The sequence below is a fragment of the Epinephelus fuscoguttatus genome, linkage group LG4, assembly GCF_011397635.1.
Source record: "Epinephelus fuscoguttatus linkage group LG4, E.fuscoguttatus.final_Chr_v1".
Taxonomy (NCBI): Eukaryota; Metazoa; Chordata; class Actinopteri; order Perciformes; family Serranidae; genus Epinephelus; species Epinephelus fuscoguttatus.
In genome coordinates this window covers 32,092,931-32,111,295 of record NC_064755.1, presented here as the reverse complement: position 1 = coordinate 32,111,295, position 18,365 = coordinate 32,092,931, and the positions used below count along the sequence as shown (strand labels likewise).

The 18,365-nt window shown below is 41.5% G+C and overlaps 1 protein-coding gene and 1 long non-coding RNA gene across 3 annotated transcripts in view; one reads left to right on the top strand and one right to left on the bottom strand.

The window, feature by feature from the left end:
• The window catches only part of LOC125886892 (A disintegrin and metalloproteinase with thrombospondin motifs 20), a 108,223-nt gene that overhangs the window by 68,635 nt on the left and 21,223 nt on the right, over positions 1-18,365 (top strand). For both annotated transcript variants that reach the window (XM_049573252.1, XM_049573253.1), the window contains 4 exons: positions 2,196-2,360; positions 3,020-3,289; positions 5,619-5,780; positions 6,036-6,212. In XM_049573252.1, coding sequence (XP_049429209.1) covers positions 2,196-2,360; positions 3,020-3,289; positions 5,619-5,780; positions 6,036-6,212 — 774 coding nt within the window. The remainder of the gene's footprint in view (positions 1-2,195; positions 2,361-3,019; positions 3,290-5,618; positions 5,781-6,035; positions 6,213-18,365) is intronic.
• On the bottom strand, positions 9,992-18,075 carry LOC125886923 (uncharacterized). Its single transcript, XR_007449104.1, has 3 exons — positions 17,791-18,075; positions 16,856-16,909; positions 9,992-15,706 (listed from the first exon to the last, which is right to left on the bottom strand). It is a non-coding gene; the product is annotated as an uncharacterized LOC125886923 (long non-coding RNA).

Genomic DNA, 18,365 nt, shown 5'->3' with positions numbered 1-18,365 from the left:
AAAGTGATGCAGTTGTTGTTGAATGGTAAACAAAGTGTGTAGCTTGAGGGAAATGATCTGCTGGGCTCTGGAATCAGACTTACCTCTGTCTTTGACAAAGAATGAAAAATGAGAATACTGATGAAATAGTTTATATACGGGTGTGTGTGTGTGTTTAACTGAAGAAAACCACACTCCAGTAAGGATGGGTCTCCTGCATGTGTGTTTGCACATATTAGGTTGACATATTAAACTTTATTGTATACCCCAACATTCCTTCATATAGTACATAATGTACAGGACCTTGATCCTCTTTGGCATTGTCTCTTTTACCCCCTGCTGCATCTACACACTCACACACATATGCGGACACACACACAGGCTCCACTGTCTGAGCTGAGAGGCCCCTCTGTCTCCCTGATAGTTTGCATTGTTACCCGTCGCAAATGAAAACCAGATTTCATCTAAACACGAGTCTACGGTTTCTAAGATTGAACCCCGTCTGTCAATCTGAAAGTCGGTGTGAGCTCACATGTCAAAGAGGCCAGCGCCAGTGTGGTCTTACAGACACACACGTAATACACACGCACCACGTGTGCACGCACACATGCATACATTCCCCCCCGGGCAGCGGAACTGCCATCCTCTTCAGAGAGTCATTGATATGAGAGGGATATTAACATGCCTGTTTGAGCTGGAGCCATTTGATTGCATTAGGTATTCATCCCCTCAGAAATGTTTACTGCGATGTCCTGCTGAGATGGCACGGGTACAGATATAAAGTGTAAGCAGGTGAAAGTTGATCAGGGAGTCGTTTGAGGACACCAGCAACTGTAGAGAAAAAACATAAATGCCTTTATTTGTGACAGCAGGTAAAAAAATCCACAAAAATGTTGCCTTATCTGTTACAGTCTGAGAAATGACTGTTATTTCTCACAAGGTGAGCACATGACAGGGAGTATTACTCAACTGCAAAACACTCATCTCTATAAACAAGCAAAGTATTTCATACTGTAGAGCAGTGGTTCCCAACTGGTGGGTCGTGGTCCAAAAGTGGGTTGCACGTCCATTCTGAATGGTCCGCAAGTGACGCACAGTGAATTTCTGGCACAGAGTTTTTATTTTGAAGTAACATTTTCTGCTGTAGAATGAGTGAGAGAACGGACAGGTACTTGACAGAAACAGCAAACTAGCTTGACGACTTGGCCAAACGCAAGAATGATGCTGATTATATTAAACTGTGGGTGGCACGATAGTGCAGTGGTTAGCATTGTCGCCTCACAGCAGGGTGGGGGGTTCAAACTCTAGGATGGGGAAGCCCTTCTGTGCAGAGTTTCCATGTTCTTCCCGTGTCAGTGCGGGTTTTCTTCAGGTACTCCGGCTTCCTCCCACAGTCCAAAGACATGCAGGTTATTGGTGACTCTAAATTGGGTGTGAATGTGAGTGTGAATGGTTGTCTGTCTCTATGTGTCAGCCCTGTGATAGTCTGGTGACCTGTCCAGGGTGTGCCTGACATCTCGCCCAATGTCAGCTGGGATAGGCTCTTGCCCCCAGCAACCCCTAACAGGATAAGCAGTTATTGAAAATGAATGAATGAATGATACAAGTGTAACTCTTTGTTAGCTAAAGTAGAAATACTGAAAAAGAAAATATTGAAAAGGAAGATTTAATCTTAAAGTAAGAAAAACAACTTTCTTGAATTTGAATTTTTTTTGCGTTGTGGTGGAGAAACTTTTTAACCATGAAAAAGTGATCAGAAATCCTCTTCCTGCACAGAAACTGATGAAATAAATCATTAGGAATGCTGATTTTTTTTTCACATGCATTTTGTATGCTTTTATAAGAAACAAGGGGCTGTCTGGTAACTTCAAATTTAACATAATTGCAGCTTACCAATGTAACTTTATACAATATCTGGGTAATTATATGTTTACTACAGGTACTATAGACCCATAGATACATGCTATACATTGTATACAGTATATAGTATGCTCTCATTACCATTGTGGGCTGCTGCTTTGTATGGCATAGCTTACATGTCACTTAAAACCAGTCAATTTTGTGGTGCATTTTCTAAACAGTTGCACTCTACCTCTACCGTAATTTTGAGTCAGGAAAGTAGAATGCAGCTAATGGCATCACTTTAAAAACCACATGATACAAACATTTAAGACAAATATTTATCCCAACTCTGCTTGTATCTGCTTGTCCTCCAGTGCTCGGTGTCCTGCGGCAAGGGAAAGCGGGCGCGTTACGTGAGCTGCAGAGATGCCCAAGGAGGAGTGGCTGACGAGTCGCACTGCGCCCACTTGCCCAGGCCCCCGGAGTCCTCCGCCTGCTTCAGCCCGTGTGGCCAATGGCGTGCCGGGGAGTGGTCTCCTGTGAGTAAAACTTTCAACACTGTGTCCAATCAATACAGATGTTTTCCACTGCGGAGACTTTCAGTCATCACTCAGTTTGTTTTTCCCATAATGTCAAAATGACCCTGAAACAAAGTGCGCATTTGGTTCTGCTGTGATCTTCGACAGTCAAGTATTAATTTGTGAATGTCAGCATGGCAAAAAAAGCAAAAGCTGTTATGATGTCACTGAAAGACCAGCGGTGTTTGTTTAACTGGCAGTTCAGGAGCCAAGGATGATCTACAGATACTGCCATGATCTTTTAATCAAGTGTTCATGTGAGATGAAGTCCTTCTAAAGATAAAATCCCAAAGGAAATTTCTCTAAAGACAAAGTCTCAAGTTTGTTCAATTCATGTCATATTAGGTTGAGTTCAAGTTCCGTTGTATTCAGTTACAGACTCATCAGGCTTCACATCATGAAGCAATAAATGGCAGCAGTCAATAAAAACAACAGTCCGCAAACCATGGGCTGATGTAGAACCTGGAAAATCTCCTACAAAAATCTTATTTATGACAGAATTAGAGGAAAATGGGAATTCGTTTTGAAGACTAAATTACTGTTTATTTTTTAAATCAGTAGTTTAATAAGTCCTGAACCCTCACCTCGGTTTTAAACACCTTGCTCTCCGCCGTCCCCAGTGTTCAGTGACCTGCGGCGTTGGGAGAAGCACCAGACAGGTGGTGTGCTCTAACTACCACCAGCCAGTGGATCAGTCTTTCTGTGACCCGGATGAGAAACCTGCGACAGAACAGGAATGCACCGCTGTACCCTGCTCCTCCATCTACCACCGTCAGCGCATCAACGACCAGCCCTACGGATATCCTCAGGACCCAGGGCGCCATCCTGGGCACAGCAGCTGGAATGTGCCCTCAGCAGACAACCAGTGGAGGACCGGACCCTGGGGCGCAGTATGTTCAGCATGTGATCTTTGGGGAAATATGGATGTGCAGAAGTATTTTGCGTTGTGGAAGAATCATTTTGGAAATCCTAGTTGGACATTGCATCCTTAACTGACAGTTAAGATCTTCTTATCGAGCCTGATTCCCTATTAGCACACCTAACATGACTTTCTTTAGAAAGCCAATGAAGAATTAGATGTTTTTATGTATGGCCAACATGATACATAGTATGTATACCATGTTTGCATGAAGACTGTGTTCATGTGTGTCTGTAAACACACTTGCAGGTAGCAGATGTTTTCATTTCTCAGGGCAGACGGCCATACATAGTCAAGGACTTTACAAACAGCACCAAAGGACAGGATGCGATGCTAAGGACTGCAGAGTGTATATGTATATGTATATGGTGTGTCAGTGTACATATAGACACTTAGGACTCTATACAGCTGTGTAACCAAGAAATATTCTAAATTACCGCAAGGTAGAGCTTTGAAACTTAGTCTGAAATTGATTGGGCAGGAACACACTCAAATGGTTTGGGGCAGTTCCAGATTCTCTTAATGTCTTTGGCCTTGAATCAAATTGTCAAAAAAGCAGGCACAATGCGTTTTTTTTTGTCAGGCTCAAGGTCTTTTTTTTGCGTTTAACCGTGTCTGGTATTTTCACATCTGCAAGGAATCTGCTTGCGCCAAATTAGGTGCATTGGTGCAGTTGGAATAGGGGCTCCTGTGTATAGTTTTGCTTGCATGGTGCCTTTTTTGGCATATGTTTTGCCATGAAATTGCTCTTGTGTACCCAGAACAGACCTTATCTGAACACTAGAGCAAATAGAGCAAAGAGCAATTTTTGCCTCACATGATGGAGGTGTAATGGGTGATTCTTGCTTTTAATGTCACCCACAATCACCTCCAGGATGCCTGAGGGCCTTCAGTTTTTGGTTGATTAAATCTGTTGCTGTTGTATGGTACGTGTTTTTTCACGCTGAGATTGTGCTCATGTTTTCATATTTGTTTGTGTGTGCTCAGTTTCGTTTAAGTTTTCATTTAAACAGAGCCCAGCTTTCAAGACAAAATCATGCTGGAGGATAATTGACAACATTTTGCAGCTAATGTTGGCCAAAGACCTGATTATTCTACTGTGAAACTGACTTTTGAGATCTAGTTTATGTGTGTGTGAAAGCCATAGATGTTTAGTTGGGTTTTATCTTTAAAGCCAAGACAGGAACTTTGTTATATTCTCCTGACACCAACCTTTCCCTCCCCCCAGCAGAGGCATTCATCCCACTGCCCTGTTCAGTCTCACTTAATGAAGTTGACTGGAAGCACTGCTGTTGAGTCTCACTGTGTGCTGCCCTCCCTCACATATAGAGAGCACTGAATGTGCTCACTCCCGGTGACAGTGGGGATGTGTCATTTTAATTGGATGCAGAGTGCACCTACTGCTCTGTTGAAGGCTGTGTTGTCCAGTGTTCGAGACTGTCCGTCATGGACTGATGTTTTCCATGTTTGGAGGGTCTTTTTGAACAGTGTAGCTCTGCTCAAGTAAATTCAGCAGCTTGTGTGTCGCATATGTGTTTGTGTTTATATTTGTGCACCCTTTTCTGGTTTGTAAACACTTATTTCTTACCTTATATCTTTCAGCAGAATCTGTAAAATCCTTCACCATGCTGTAATATGCTAGATGATAGACTACTGGCGTTTGCTGGAGCTTTCCATCGTATCACACAGCCTTCTTCATCAAGTAGAACTTAATGACATGATAAAAAGTTGTCATGTATCTGGGATAGATTGTTTCCCAACATTTTTTTTAAAAGTCAGGACCTGAATTTAAGGACCAGACATGCATGTTGGCTGAAAACTTTTGCATCGAAAACTGTGGGATAAAGTAATTAGTGTCAGAAAAAAATGATTAACTGAGGCTTGAATGGGTGGCACGGTGGTGCAGTGGTTAGCACTGTCGCTTCACAGCAAGAGGGTTGACGGCCAGCTCCTTCTGTGCGGGAGTGTGCATGTTCTCCCTGTGTTTGCCACCTTCCTCCCACAGTCCAAAGACAAGCAGGTTAGGGTAACTGGTGACTCTAAATTGGCCGTAGGTGTGAATATGAGTGTGAATGGTTGTCTATCTCTATGTGTCAGCCCTGTGATGTCACCTGGGATAAGTAGTACGAATAATGAATGGAAGTTGAGTTTCGTCCATTCCAGCCATCCCAATCATTCCAATCATCTTAGTAAGAAGTCGTGTTTAATTACTCATACTAGGCTTTTTATGCAGAAAGCATCTGTTGTACCTTTGTGTGTGCATGTATCGTAGCCTCATTGACACACTTTGTGCCCTGCAGTGCTCCAGTACCTGTGCAGGAGGCTTCCAGAGGCGAGTGGTGGTCTGTCAGGATGCCGATGGACGCAGCAACAGCTACTGTGATGAGAGGGTTAAACCTGCCGAGTCTAAAGGCTGCGACTCTGGACCCTGTCCTCTGTGGAACTACGGCGTCTGGGGAGAGGTGAGGTTATATATAGAGTTGGAAATACTCTGTCATACTCTTCCACTCACTCATTGTGAACCTTGTTACATTTCCCATACATGTTTTTGTGTTTTATCATCTGTTATGTCTTCTCTGTCTGTCCGTCTGTCTCCGTCTAATCACTTGTTGTACCAAAGACAGGCATTCGTCCAACCTCAGTCTGAAACAGCTGTTATAAAGTCATTGCTGAAACTATAACATCATTAAACAGAATGTTTTGTCTGCTATCCTCAGTGCACCCAGACCTGCGGTGGAGGAAGGAGGACCCGCCTGGTGGTTTGTCAAAGGCCCAACGGCCAGAGGCTCAACGACTACAACTGTGACATCCTTGACAAGCCGCCCGACATGGAGCAATGCAACCTGCAGCCCTGCCCAGGCTCTGCCTCCTGGCAACGCCGACCATGGAAGCCGGTACGATAGTACTAACTCGTTTTCCTCCAACACTTATCTTCCTCACTGAGGGCACGTCACTGTGAGTAGATATCGTGTGCTAAAATGACTTCAGACGTGTGCACTGAGTGTGTCTTTAGCCTCACACTGTAGGAGATCCCGGAGTGAGCGCTGGGTATCTAGCGCCACTGTGGGCTAGCTCAGCTTCAGCCCACCCAGATGGGCCCTGCAGTGGCATGGTGCTGATTAGAATCAAGAAAAAAAAAATACACAAAAACACAATGCTGCTCCACTTAAGGGATCATTAAAAACACATGGATCCCATTTCGAGCTAAGGCTCCAAATTAAGACCCATAAATCAGGACAGTGTTGTCCAGCAATGCCATATATTTGTAGAAGCATAACTCTAGAACATATTTATTTCATAAATGAGGCGTGAAGTAAATGTTCTGTGTTGTTATTGCTGTCTTCACCCTGTATCCCAAGTACACAAGTGTATATTTGTGTATAAGAGTTAATATTATGACCTTTATTGAACAGCAACAAATGACTGTCGGTGCATTTTGTATGTGTATCTTTGTACAGTATGATTTTATTTTTCGAGTAGCTAGTTTTGGTTACTGAATATTCTATTTAATATTTTCGCTGGTGCTCTTGGTCAGACCTCTCGTATCTCTCGATGAGTACATACAGTTTGTACAGAGGAAAATATTTTCAAAACATGTTTCATTTGTATTTTTGATAATGTCTTTTTTACTTAAGTTGAATTGCAATTTAGAATGGCTTCATCTCTGTCAGGGTAAACTATTTTAAATGATCACAGAAGTAAATAAAACTATCAAACAAAAGATACAAATACATCTGAAAAAATAATATCCCAAAAACTACATTAAAAGTAAGTGCCTTAAAATGCAGAATTGCAATATCTTAAGATATTAACTGTTATTTTAAGTTTTAACAGTATATTTAACAGTATATGTAGTCTGTATCACATAGGAAAATAGGCATAAATGGTTTTAACTACACTGTAATTACCATTCATTCATTCATTTTCCTACACCTGGTTCTTACTTAATATACAATCAAGCCATCGGGCACAACAGTTGTTTTTGTCAAATGTCACAAAAATGGTTGTCGGGAGGGCACTTTGGATGAGTGCATGAACAAAAACAGCAACTTTAAAATGCAATTCATAGTCATGTTAATATTCTTTATGATAAGGTGCTATTGAATTTAACATTATATAATGGTGCATTGTCGGTATCATGAAGATTAAGAGTTTTATCATATTTCCAGGCTTAGTATGAATTTATTTATTCTGTCAGTGGTAAGCAGCATCAGCGCAGCTTACTGAACACAAAACTGTCCATGCAGTAAATCGGGGTTATCATCGAGCCGCTCTCTTTTCAGCTTTCATCGTTGTCCATAAAGCAAACTGAAGCACACAGATACCTCCGCCTTATAAAGTTCAAGTCATTTGTTGCTGTGTCTCTTTATTCCTTTGGCCAGTTTTTGTATTTCTGAAGGATTTTTTTTTTTTTTTTTTTTTTCAAATGAAAATTATTTATTTGTTTACAGTAGATTATTAATTGTTGCAGCTTTAATGTTTTGTTCCAGTCTACATTGATGCAACACTTTACTTGAATTATTTGTCATTATACACACGTCAAATGAACGCTACCAATGCAAAGATGATGGGCCACTTCCGTCAGCGTCTGCAGCCATGTGTCCTGATCAGTGATATCAACACTCCGAGGGCAACCATAAAGGCTTATGGGTAACAATCCCGTATAAGTGGCTTTGGCCCTGTTGTACTGAGTCACATACATTCTCAGAATCTACAGCCAGCTTTGTTTCCAGTGTGAACTTGAAACATCATGCCACTGGGATAAGCAAGCAGGTTGAAACTATTAATACTTGGCAGTTTACTGCATCACAACATTATATACGTCTGAATCTCCCGGGCTAGTCGGCCAGAATAAAGCATGCAGAGCAGATTTTATCTCAATAATAAGGTCCAACAAAGCTGCTCCTATTGCTTTTACTTGTTATAGCCTCAAAGAGCAACTAAACACCTGCTGAAAATCTTGTTTTTTCTGACCTTTGGTGTTTAAAGGGACAGTTCAGAGCTTTTGAAGTGGGGTTGTTTGAGGTACTCAGTGTGTCACATACAGTACAGTAGATGTCAGTCAGCATGGAAGCTAAGCAATGTGCTGCTGTGGGTGGGTCAGTTATAAAATCTATTTTAGCCACCTAAAGCCACCTATTTAGAAAGTTTTCAGTGCTTTATCTTATTGTCAAACAACAATTTCCGACAAGGAACTGAAGCCGTGATCTGTGCTCTCTTCAAAGCCAGACTCCATTGAGAAAAACAATGATTTAGCATTCCTAAACACAGGAGCTGCTGGTCTACCACTGCTTCAAAAATGTATATTGTTTGTGTTATTGTGTGACTTTGGCATTTAAAAGGATTAGTTCAGAGTCACAAAATAGCACAAACTAACCAACCGAATGAGGCAGCGGTAAACCAGCAGCTGCTGTATACAACAAGCCAAAATGACTGTTTTTGTCAATGGGGTTTGGTGGTATAGCGTATACTTTTTTTTAGGTGGGACATCTTTAAGTGGCTAAAATATGTTTTGTTGCTGCCCCCTCCACAGCAGTACATTGTCCAGCTTCCGTGTCAGCTCTCCTAATGCTTTTCCAATCTGGGGCCACGCCTACAGACATCTACTGCATGTAATACACTGACTATTGACCCCATACAGCCTCACTTGAGAAAACCCAAACTATCCCTTTAACCCCTGCCTTGCTGCAGTGATGTAGAGGTGTACTCCAGGGTGTGTCAGTGCACCTTGACATCACTGATAGATGTGATTGCAGGTGCAATTAAGCAATGGCATACTGCTGTTCAGCCAGGCATCAAGTTACACCTTAAGGTCAGAGTTTAAAAGCTCTGTGACAAGTTATTACTTATCCCAGCAAATGTGCAGCTCACTCAAAGCAGGAGTTACAGTATTTTTGCCATGTACAGTCTGTGTTTAACTCTGAGTCAGGCACTCTGACACTTTGCAGTGATGGTGCAGCCTTGCAGATTCAGGCTTCTGCGAGCAGTTTTAAACTGTGACGTGTGAATTATGTTTTGGTTAAGGCAACGTGAAACTATAGTGACACATATTTCAGGTGAAGTGTTGCAGTTGGGTCTGTATTTATGTCGGCATCCTCTCAGTAAGGATGTATGCAGTCTCCTTCTTTGTTCCTTTGCTTTTCTCGCTGTGTGTGTGTGTGCGTGTCATTCTCAACCAAGACTTCCACTACAACCAAGACTCCTCAGCCATGGCAGTTTCACACCCACTCCTTCAATTGTTCTAACCCTATGGTGCAAAGTTGCCAAACTCAATGGGACAACTCTATTTTATTTTGCATATTTTGGTTGGTTGTTGTTCTTTTTTTTTTTTTTTTTTTGCTATTTATTTCATTCACATGCATAAATACATAAACATGTTGAATTAGCTTTCTCCCATTGTAAAGATTATTAAAGAAACATAACTGTGACATTTGTGTTGTTTCTCAATGCGATATTTTGCCGGCAAACAAAATACAGGACTGTACCTTTAACAGCTTTAGCAATTGCTTTGTACTCGACAGGCTGAGCTGGACTTATGCTAGGTTATGAACACATATAAATCCTGCAGATGTCTCTCTGGGGAGCAGCAGTACAGGATGGGAAAACAAAATAAGACACAGTTCACTGCAGAAAAGTAACATTTAGATTATAGTTTATTGCTTTAAGAGGGGAAAGCAGTTCTTTTATACACAGTAGTTTCATAGTACAGTGATATGCTGCGGTGCATGCATGGTACAGTTTATGCAGTGTATAGTGTGTAGGTGAGGTACTGTAAACAGCTCATAGCAAGAACTTGACTTGTAGGTCATTATGTGGTATTTTGGTATTTGACCCTCAATTGACTTCATAGCAGCCTTTTTCAGTAATCCTTATAATAATTCAGTCTTTGGGGGGCATACTTAAAATCTGCGTCTATAGTATCTGGAGCACTTTACATACCTCTGCATAACGTTGTGTAAAAACCCTGCAGGCCTTTTCCTTTTATGCGTTTTCACATTTTATTTTGTAATCTCCCTGGAGAAAACATATACGGTTCAAATCAAACTTTGGCGCTGGGTGGCACATCTGTTTACCATTGCATTAATGGAGCTCTCTGTAACGCATTTGGCAGGAGACCGACAAAGTATTACTTTTACTACAACAATAATTGGTATTAATGCATGCTGGCAAGGGTTGTTTAGCTGAGGAGATCCAAGAGAAAGCCCCTGGAAAGCTAGTATTTACAGAAAGCTGCTTATTGAATTATGTATTTGATATTGTCCTGAGGTCACTCGTTGAAGGAAAACACACATTAACATAGCTTTGTAAAGCACCTGTGTGAGAATATATCAGGTTGTATATTAAAATACTGTAGGAACTCAAGTAAATACTTTACCATAGCCTTCAAACCACTCAATACAGATCATATTACAAGAATATACAAATGCAAACCTTTAATTAACCAGCAGAGTTTTAACATAGCTCTATGTAGTGAAGCATACACGTAATTAAACTAAATGACTTAAATTAGAGGCAAACATTGGCTATCAAATTACCTTTATACACCAACCCCTCTATCAGATATTACAGCAAGCATTCATACAATCTTTTAAACATTTTAATCTTTTTATGGAACCAAAAATTAAACGTTGTCTTAGTGAAATGGCAAACGTGTGGGGGATGCTCTTCCAGAGGCCAGAGGAGGATAAAGTAGTCCAGGGGTTCTTGTATTATGTAACATTGTCAAAATATCTCCCATGGCTTCTGAGTGCGTCTTACCTTGTGCAGTGGCCTCTTCTGTCCGTAGCAGGCCTATGCTAAATAAAAAAACTTGCACCGGCAGTATCAGTCACATCAGTTTGCAGCAGCAGCTCGTCAATATATACATGTATTCTTAAATGTATCTTACACATGAAAACACGAGAAAGAATCCTCATTATTCATACTGCTTAATCACCTCTTGGGAAATGAGTTCATGTATTTATTACGCTACAGATATCATTACTTGTAAGACATTTTTGACAAGTCGTTTAATTTCCTCTCGTGTTCCAGACGTAGGCTAAAATCCTGGAAATAAACTTTGTTAAGAGGTAATGGCTTTATTAATGATGGTATGCTACCATCTTGACAATATTCACAAATGTGCATTACTCCTTCATAAACATTTGACCAACAAGAGTAATTTTATATGTTGGCATTCACTAACAGAACAGCAGTACAATTTAAATGTAATTAGATCTTTGCTTTAGTTTGTTTCCCCAAAGTAATCTGCCTCCATTTTTCTCCCTGGATGTTTGATCATTTATATTCTTGACTGATCGTCGTCAAAGCTGCGTTCATTTTCCAAATCATCAAAACACATTTGTCATATATAAAGAAGAAAAGACACGAAGCAATTATCACATTTATTGCACAAATTCATGATTGCAGACACAGTTCAACATAAACGATCAGGAATGCAAATATCATTAACTAATAGTAATTACCTTAAAAACAATGTCGATGTCAAACGTGTGCGAGCAGTAACAATAAGGCTGTGTGTGATGAATTGGCAACCGAGGCTCCATTTTTGTAATTTATGCCTGTTTGTTGCTAACAAAAACATACCGTTTCCTGTCGAGAGTGGGTTTCCCATGGAGGAGGAAGGGGGGGTCGCAGTTGAGCGTCTGTGAACTAATCATGCTGCTTCAAATGAAACCCACATGCACAACGTTGACATACTTGACTTTGGCCTGGGGGGCAGTGGGCAAGAACACCCTCCAAACCTGTCACCCCGGGGTCAGACGGTCGCAACATCATTGGGGCTTGTGTTTCCTGATGCTGCCCATATGCCAGTCGAGTGTGAGCGATCGAGGCGGTGGCTGGAAGGTCCCCCCTTCTTCTTGTCATGGCTTTAATTTAAATCTGAGTCGGGAGATAATGTTTCAATTCGGCCTTTTGAGAGAAAGCAAAATAGTTCAGTTGATGATTTGCTGGTTAAAAGTCAAGCACTATGGCCTGCAGATTCTGGCAAACCACTAAGACTTGGGAGGCAGAAAACCAGATGCTGCGAGATGTTATCTGAAGATTCAAAATATTTGGATCACAGCATGGCTTTCGCATTAGGAATGGAAGGCTTGTGTAGGTCAAGCAGTCGGATAACATAAAGTTAACATATTACCCACCGTAACATAGATTTTGTTTGCCAGCACCTGCATAAACATCCTCACTATTTATTGTAGCTTAGAGAGCAGTTAAACAGTGATATTAATGCCTGTAGGAGCAAAACCGTATCTGAAGGAATCAGAGTTGACTCGGAACCACAGTGCATTTGTGCAGGGCATTGGAAGAAATTAAGAGAGCAGCCCATCTAGTGAGGGTAGATGTTATTTTGTGGGTGATCTGAGTTAGGAGCAGATGCAGTGAGATGGAATGAGAGGAGACAGGGCGTGAAAGTCTGGAAGCATTTAGGTCGGTGTAGCCCAGGCTCATCGAATAATAGGGAACATGGCCTCACTTTGACACAGGTAGAGCGCCTGCTTTTCCTCAACTCGTCGGTCAGGTATTATAAAGTGTTTTTAAGCCTCTAGGAGTCGCTTCTAAGACTCCACTTAAATGTGTATTCTTCTCACATGAGGCTACCGCGTCAGACTTGCTGGGGCCTGGTCCTGTTTGGGCCTGTCGATGGTATCAAGTTGATGGAGTGAAATGGAGTTTGAGCTTTTTCCGCCCTCTTAAGGGAGAGGCAGTGATAGATTAGGTGTTCAAGCCCACTTTAGGTAACAAGGAGCTAATAGCCCTCCATTTCAGCTCCAACATACAAGACTGTGTGATGTTTAGCTGCACTGTAGAGGGTCAGAGACTTAGCTGTACTTGTATCGTACTATTTAAGTTTGTGTGTGCTGCGCTTTCCTTGTGAGTTAGCTACCTGTCGGGTCTGTTTCTAATGGTTCTATGTTAGCAAGGCCACTGGTCCACAGATGTGAGGAAATTCCAGTATGTCAGTCAGTGCCTGATGCACCATTCATCAAAGTAATTTCCGCTTAATAGTAAAAGACACCAACATGCAAAGGAAAAATCCACCCTTGAGTATTTGTGCACAGATTATTTCTAAGGCTGCACTGAAGGATTTAGTCATTGTGAATTAATCGGCCAATTATTTTTGGTTAATTGTTTTGTTTATGAGACACTGAAAAATAGTGCAAATAAGTGACATGCAAACAAAAACCAATGATAACAAAAATAGTTTAATGTTCAAAGTGCTATAATTCCATGAGGTGTGTGTTTTTTATTCTCTTATTCTTTGTATAGCTTAATATCAACCCCAACAATGAACATTACCAATGCCTCTATCTTTTGTTACTTACCAACTCTTGTTTTGAGAGTTTACCATCGTTGGAAACCGTTGAGTCTACAGAAGGCCCTCCTTGTTTAGTCTGACAGGCTGAAGCCAAAACCTGATGTTTGTTTTTGATGTTGTAGACAGATGAAGATCCTCTGTAGCTGAGCTTGACGTGTATTGACCAGGCAGCGTCAGCCCAGTCGCCAGAAGACAGTTTTGGCATTTTACATTTCTGCAAACCACAAATACTTTACATTTGTACGTATGAAGAGATGTAATCTACATGTTGATTTTATCATCAGGGGAACATGGTGGATGGTGCTACACCTAAGCAAGATGGCTGCCAAGCTGCAGACCACTGTTCAAGACCAAAAAACAACAAAACCAGCTGTGATTTAGCCAGTTGTTGCTGTTTCCAGCAGATTTTTAGGCACCAAGCGTGGATGTTTTGTAGCGATCCCTTGCTTGGTTTCCTGCCGAGATTGTGCCCCCCATTGTGCCACCCATAACCAAGAGTTTTTGTGCCTAACCCTAACCACATGTGAACCACAGTGTTGTTGAAATGTAAAGTTTCAACGTATCTGCTACATGACAACGTGCAAAATGTATCTGTAGTTTGCAGAAACGTATATGCCAGCATTTTTTCTAGTGACTGGGTTGGCAGGATATGTCAGGAATAACTATTTTTATTTATTTATTTGTTTATTTTCGGGTGGATTTTTCCTCTGATGGAGGCCTTTGTCTGACATCAAGGACCCATGGACTTGGCTGAGATCAGGCACAGGTTTAGCACTACTTCAAAGAGGCACAGTGGACAAAGGGGTTTGGGTGGTAACGTATAAAAAGCAACAGCAATTCTGGTAAACACTGCTATTTGGATTTAAGTACCAAAAGCTCCCTGTTGCCTCTATAATGCTGCCATAAATTGGATATTGGATATGTGGTAATAAGACACACATACCAGGTGTTGATTTCCCTCCATTTCCTTTTTTTTTTTTAAACTATGAAAACACAATGTAAAAAATTGTATTCTCCTTCTCTTGTGTCACTTGCTCTATATTTTATCTTTCTTGTCCTTGTAATGCAAGGTCAGGATCATCCCGTTTGGAGTTTTTCCAGACTTCCCTGTATGCAAGCTGTGGCAAGCTGGCTGCTATGACAGATTAGAAAAGCAGCTGTGCAACATTTAGCAGGAAGAGGGACTCAGACTTGAACGTTCTGTGCCAAAGGTCGCTATTTTATAACCTTACGGCTGGTCTGTTGTATATTTCAAGTTCTGTCTTTATAGTAACTTTTCTAAAGTTATCCCTCGTTCCCATCTGCAGCAGAACACTGATTCGAGCAGGGCTGCATGTTTCAGTATAACACGGTAATGGAAAAAGCTCTCAGTGGAATGTTTAGACAGACGGAAAAACACGTCTGTTTTGTCATTTGGTTTTGACTTATGGTTTCTTGGTGTATCTTTTCTGAGTGGTGTTGACTTAAAAAGGAAACTGTGTTGGAGAAACTGTATATGCCAACTCAACCGGTTGTTTATTTAACTCTTAAAAGATGGCAAAGTCATACTTGGCATGGAGCGCAGAATATACTGTTTAGTTTTCGCCAATCAGAAGTATGCTGCAGCTCCTGCAGCTGAGTGTCTGTCAGGAACTGCATTGACAGAGGCAGGAAATTATTTCCACATCACACAATCAGTCCCATCCTGCGATGAATAATACGGCAAAATCAACTTGTCACAGCTGAAATCCATCACTGCACTGGACTGTTCTGTCAGCAAAGTATATCTGTATTTTGCTCGTGGATATATTTGCATGTACTTTTTTAAATTCATCATCTGGTTTCTATAGTTCAAAGCATGTTGTAAGATTGGTCATGGATAAAGTTAGTAAAGGTTAGTGTGAGGTGAGTTGGATGTATAAATTTCACACTGCTCCCGTGCGTGGTTTCAAACAAGTCCGGGTAGCTATTTTGGCCTGATGGATAAAAGATCTATGACTCTTGACATTCCTCTGCCCCATGACGCCGCTCTTACCAGCTGTTCCCATGTTGACAACATATGTTGTTTTGACTTCTGTCTTTGAAACCTCCCTGCAAAACAAGACCATGAACAGAGAAGCAGCCTGAATGTTCTGTGAACCTTTTATCTCCTCTTGTCTCCCTCTTTCTCTGATTTGCAGTTTAATCTATGCACCAGAGAACATGGTGATTAAGCTTTAACAAAAGACATGAAGCTATCTTAAAGTGCATTCAGTTCCCAACTATTACTACTTGCTCCCTGCCTGATTTCGGTGTGCAGATAAATTAAGATTTTGCATGGTTGACTATAAAGAGCAGTTATCTTTTCTTTCTGTGTCTCACGGCCTTGACAACATGTAGCCCAGGGTATAATTCTACACTCCCTTCACAGTCTGCACTTGCAAGTTTGTTCTTGCTCCGGGTCAACACTGAGCTCCTTTGAAGAGTCTATGTAACTACAGTTACCATATGCTTGGTATTACCATCCTTTTGCATTGCGAGCGTGCTGCAATGTGATTGGAATTCGACCTTGGCTCTCACATTTTAAGATATGGTCTCACTTAGAATCACTAAATATAGGAAACATCACCAAAAAAGACTCATTTGTGGTCTAAATTGGCTTTTAACAACCTTTACACTTCATAATGCGCTATTTCGTCTCAGCGTGCACGGTCTATTTCTAACCTGGCTGTAGTCCTGTTCATAATTTAATTATTTCGCAGGACATTATCAGAGTGGTTAAGAAGCAAGGTGAAAAAACAGCATGTCAAACAATAATGTTAAATACAGGTATCTTTACAACTGATCTGGCATTTATCACATCACATTTATTACAACCTGACGTCTGGCAGAACTCACATTATGATCTTTACGAGGCTCTTTTTGATTTCGAAGCCCCGACATAAACCATTGTTTTCAAAACCCTCGATTCTGCTTTCATCACCAAACAAAAAAAAACCTTTGTAGCATAATTATAGTTCTCACAGTAATAAATGTTTTCATGCACTGCAGCAGGCTGTAGCGATCAGTGATCAAATAAATGCACATGTACACACAAAGCAGTTCTGATCTTTGTTGGTTTTGTGGAGTTTGCCTTCTCTGTGTGAGGTACTGTACAGCGTTAGCTGCTCTGATGGCCATATTGGCTTAGTGACAGATATTTAAACTCTAGTGGAGTTTCTCTTGGATGCCTAACAGTTTCCATGTGTCCTATTGGCTTACCTGTTCACAGTGAAGCAGTGGGTGGGGTCATGTCGAGGTTGACGCCTGCCAGTCCTAGACAAAGACAATAATGCTCACAAACAGTATCTGATATCAGTCTGGTTATCCTGTTAGAAGAAATCTGCCTGTGTGAAATCACATTCTGTTGACTGAATCCAAGTCAGACATCGAAACTCCAAAGGCTGTTTTATGGTTTTGTAGCACGTAGAAAAGTCATGAATTAGCTGGGGCTGGTTTCACACTCAATTATGTGATTTGTTCCAGAGCTGTGAAATCAAGGAAGCCGCTTTGGAGCCGCTAAGTAGAATAATTTAGAGCTGCCTGTTCATTATGGATGGCTTTAAATATCAATTATGTGTCTCTGTGCAGAAGTTCTGCTCTGCTCGGAGGAAACTTGTTTTACAAAAGCAGTTGAGTCATCCCATTTTATAGTAATCCGCAAGATGGACCTCACCGGATTATAGTAGATTTAACCTGCCTCATCATGTGAAATTAATTGCTGGGACAATGTGGGCGGGCAGATCTGTCTCAAGAGTGTTTCATTTCCCGTGTGACCCACTGATTTATGTGTTTTTGCTCAAGGAGTCGCTTGTCTCCTCACGTTAAAGTGAGAATCTTCCAATATATTCAAAACACCTGGTCTCAAACCTCAGCAACACATTTGAGTAACACCAGAGCACCCGCATAATCTGTTTAAGATGAATATGACATATTAAAGTTCAGATAAAGTCACATTACATCAGTACAAGGCACCACATGCTATCAGATTACCAAGCAGTAATAATAATAAGGAACCAGCTTTTAAAGGACATTCAAACCATCCATTTTACATTTGACATTTTCCAAATACACGCACCATTATTTTTCAAGCAACTAGATGGCAACTTGTCACACTTGTAGCGGCTGAAAGTAAGTGATAAGTGGAATAGTCTTACCTGAGTGGGTGCTGGTGAGTGAAGCAGCCCAGCTGTAGATCGGTGAAGCAGAGGTCCCTGAGTCCTTGCCCTCTTCTTGCTCTCAGAGGTGAAGCTGTCCTCTGGTCCCACGAGCTGTGCCAGCTCTCTGTGCTCTGTGTTACCAGCCCTGATTAACTAATGGCTGACAGATGAGGTTGGCAGGGCGGAGGGAGGAGCACCTCGCCGTAGAGCGTCTTTTCTCCCACCGTTGAAATGCAGATACAGTTCAGCTGGGGGAGCGCAGCCCGTATGGCTGCGATTTCCTTTCTTCCTCCCTTTTTTTTTTTTTTTCCTGTCTCTTTTTTTTTCCTCCTGCTTTTACAGCCATAAGGAGGGGCTTGCCCTCCGCCTCACCCCCCTCTCTCTCCTCACCTCCAAAATGTTTGCCTGTCTCTGCTCTTGTCTGAGGTAGAGGGAGTTCTGTTATCATTTTTGAGTGAGTGTGCACAGCGGGTATGTGAATCTGCCATGCTCAGGACTAGTCACTCAGCTCTGGCCTCTGCTTTGATGTTCTCCGTCAGCTGAGGCAGCCCTGTGTTTAAAATGCCATGGTA